At 38.2% G+C, this 4,027-nt stretch overlaps 1 protein-coding gene across 1 annotated transcript; it reads left to right on the top strand.

The window, feature by feature from the left end:
• Positions 1-2,186: 2,186 nt before the first annotated feature.
• On the top strand, positions 2,187-3,122 carry LOC110298888 (olfactory receptor 2AG1-like). Its single transcript, XM_021168414.1, has one exon. The coding sequence runs from the start codon at positions 2,187-2,189 to the stop codon at positions 3,120-3,122; it is 936 nt and encodes a 311-aa protein (XP_021024073.1).
• The last annotated feature ends 905 nt before the right edge of the window (positions 3,123-4,027 follow it).

Here is a 4,027-nt window from a genome sequence, read left to right as displayed (position 1 = left end):
GGAAAATCATCTTGCTCCATACTGCATCACCCAAAGATGTTTAGTGGCCTGACTGAACCCACTGCTACATTTAGTGTACATCTGCAGATGAAAGGAAAGACTTGGACAGCCCTGACACTGATGTTCGATGACCTTGAACATGCTTCACTAACAGCAAAACTAATTAAGTGCTGCCAAGGAAAGCTGGATCCTCTTTCTTCAAGCTGTCTAAGTGTAGCTGGAGTGGTCAAGCAGGAGGTTTCTCAATAGGTAAGGTAAGAATTTCATTTCTATTTTATTGAAATGTATAGCCTCTAAGTGTGGCTAGTTAAAACACAGAATCCAAAGCCAGCCCTAAGACCTTGAGCTACTTTGTCAGATTTGCTAGATCTTTGGGCTCTATTGCCCTTCCATACCATTTAAATGTTACAGTACTGATGATCCACAGAGAAGCCAATGAGGATTAATGAAATATTAATATACATATGCCAAGACATGGGTGAATGATTCCTATAAGGACACTTGACTTCTACATCTTTAATTTCATGCTCTGAGTTGGTTTTAGTGGTGCTGTTGCATGCAGATCACAGGCTCCTATAGATATGACACTACTGACTTTGTTGGATTCTTTAAAGATGGAGTACTATGCACCAGTAGGATTCTTTCAAAATAGAGAAACTGGTCTTCTCATTTCTGTTCCCACATAGTGCAATTACTTTAGAATTGCAGGAGGGAAATTGGAATATTGGCATTAAAGTCTATATTTGGATAGAATTATTGGGCTATAGCATGATATAAAATAGCTATGTTTATTTGTTTTAATCATATCTTATGAGAAAAAATAGACTAGTTTTCAATGGAAGGATCTTATATGTTATATTTCTTTGTCTTTACAGCTATACAATAATTAGATAAAAACAAAGATATTCAAATTAATTCTAAAATTTTAACTCTAATCGCACCATTTTCTTTCTTTTCTTTCTTTCTTCCTTTCTTTCTTTCTTTCTTTCTTTTTTTTTTTTCTTTTTTTTTTTTTTTGAGACAGGGTTTCTCTGTATAGCCCTGGCTGTCCTGGAACTCACTTCGTAGACCAGCCTGGCCTCGAACTCAGAAATCTACCTACCTCTGCCTCCCAAGTGCTGAAATTAAAGGCGTGCACCACCACTCCTGGCTTTTTTTTTTTTTTACATTTTCTTAAATATAATATTGCATATTTAAGAGAATTAATATTCCTTTCTGAGGATCATGAAAAATGGGAGACTGAGCAAGGGAGATAACTAACATGGAAAAAATGTGATTTCTAATGTGATTAGCCATAAACAAATGTGCACTGATGGGATGTAGGAAATGAGCCTTAAAAACATATGCATATGAGCAATATTAAATAAACTGATTATATGTGTGTGCACTTGTGTGTGTGTATGTGTGTGTGTACTCACACACATATGTAACAAAAACATTTAAAGAATAAGAGTTGATGAGTTTAGGAGAGTTAGGGGACATGGAAGGAGTTGAGGGGGAGAAAGAATGGGAGTAAATCCAGTACTCATGTCCATGTTATAACTGTCTTGTATGAGGCTATGCCAGTACCTGGCAAATACAGAAGTGGATGCTCACAGTCATCTATAAGATGGAAAACAGGGCTCCAATGGAGAAGCTAGAGAAAGCACCCAAGGAGCTGAAGGGGTCTGCAACCCTATAGGTGGAACAACAATATGAACTAACCAGTACCCCCAGAGCTCATATCTCTAGCTGCATATATAGCAGAAGATGGCATAATCGGCCATCACTGGGAAGAGAGGCCCCTTGGTNTTGCAAANTTTATATGCCCCAATACAGGGGAATGCCAGGGCCAAGAAGCAGGAGTGGGTGGGTAGGAGAGCAGGGCGGAGGGAGGGTATAGGGAACTTTCAGGATAGCATTTGAAATGTATATAAAGAAAATATCTAATAAAAAATAAATAAATGGAAAAAAGAATAGAGAAAAAAGAAATTCTCAAAAAAATATATACAAAAATTCAAAAAGAATTATAAAAGAATGAGAAATTTGAAAAATAAGAAGCAAAGCTATTCACTTGTGTAAAAAGTATAGGGAGCAATGTTGGGAATCCCAAGGGATTTCTAATGTCACAGAATTAGGGCCTATTTTAGCACAAGTTCACAGAACCTGAGACATCTATTTCTAAGCAGATAAGCAGACAACACAAAATGGAGCTCTGGAACTCGACCTTGGGAAGTGGCTTCATCTTGGTGGGGATTCTGGATGGCAGTGGCTCTCCTGAACTGCTCTGTGCCGCAATTACAGCCCTGTACTTCTTAGCCCTGACCAGCAATGGGCTGCTGCTTCTAGTCATCACCATGGATGCCCGGCTCCATGTGCCCATGTATCTTCTACTTGGACAGCTTTCTCTCATGGACCTCCTCCTCACATCAGTTATCACTCCCAAGGCTGTTGTGGATTTTCTCCTCAAAGACAATACCATATCCTTTGGAGGTTGTGCCCTTCAGATGTTTCTAGAGCTGGCACTGGGTAGTGCAGAGGACCTTCTTCTGGCCTTTATGGCCTATGACAGGTATGTAGCCATTTGTCAACCTCTGAACTATACAATCTTAATGAGTCACAAAGTCTGCTGGCTCATGATAGCCACCTCATGGATCCTGGCATCCCTCAGTGCTCTAGGATATAGCATCTACACCATGCAGTATTCCTTCTGCAAAGATCGTCAGATCAATCATCTGTTCTGTGAGATCCCCCCATTGCTGAAACTGGCCTGTGCAGACACCTCCACATATGAACTCATGGTTTATTTGATGGGGGTTATTGTGCTAATTCTTCCTCTTACTGCCATCCTGGCCTCCTACTCACTAATTCTGTTCACTGTGCTCAATATGCCCTCAAATGAGGGCAGGAAGAAAGCCCTTGTCACCNNCTCTTCCCATCTGACTGTAGTTGGGATGTGGTATGGGGGTGCTTCCTTCATGTATGTTCTACCCAGTCCCTTCCACAGCCCCAAACAAGACAATATCAGCTCAGTTTTCTACACGATTGTCACTCCAGCTCTGAATCCCCTTATCTACAGCCTGAGGAATAAAGAGGTCACTGGAGCTTTGAAGAGAGTCCTGGGAAAACGATTGTCAACATAGCCCAACATCTAGGTAGTTCTAGTTAATACCTTTTAAACTTAATTCTTTCAGAAACCAACAATTCTGGTGTGAATAAAACTTCTGATAAATCCTAGAGTAAGAAGTATGTCTTTTGGTAGAAATGTATGGAATGGCAAGAAAGTATGAAATTCTTTAGAACTGTTTTGTGAACTTTTTAAGGAGATATTGGAGAATCTGTTGATTTGTCATATATGGACACAAAGACCAGATTCATGTCCAGGTGGTAGATAGAATTTAGATACTCTAAAGTAATTTTTCATTGGAAATTGGAAACTTTTATAGATAATAAAGTATAATGGTAATAAGTGAGGATAAGATTATATTTCAAGTATGTGATTCACACATAAATCAGGGAAGATTTTTGAGTTTTTAATAATGTTTTAGTAAAAAAAAATTAGTTATAGTTTTGTTGAATGTTGAATTAGTATCAGCCTTCAGGATGATTGGACAGATGCCATCCATGGATTGTAGTGGGTTTGTGTGTGTTATACATTTTTCCTTTTTATTTTATTTTCAATGATGGAAGCTAAACTGAACCAAACATTCATACTTCTATCCTATGATAATAATAGGTGCTTTTCCCATTTTTTCTAACATATCTTGAAATATCTCAAAACCTTCCTAGGATCCATATGCTTAATATGTGCATCTACCTTAAACATTGTACAATGTATACATGTGCAAAAGCATGAGCTGTTTATTTAGGAATATGCATAATTTCTGTAACTTTGTATCCATAAATCCCTGGGTAGAATTAGCATCTTTGAGAAATGACAACAAACACTGCCATGGATGTGGTATGAGGGATACTGCACATTAAAGTGGAAATGTTAGTGAATGTAGCTTTTATGGAAATAAGTCTAGATATTTCTCCAAAAGCTTGA

This window comes from Mus caroli, chromosome 7, assembly GCF_900094665.2.
Source record: "Mus caroli chromosome 7, CAROLI_EIJ_v1.1, whole genome shotgun sequence".
Taxonomy (NCBI): domain Eukaryota; kingdom Metazoa; phylum Chordata; class Mammalia; order Rodentia; family Muridae; genus Mus; species Mus caroli.
This window is presented reverse-complemented; position numbering and strand designations above follow the sequence as displayed.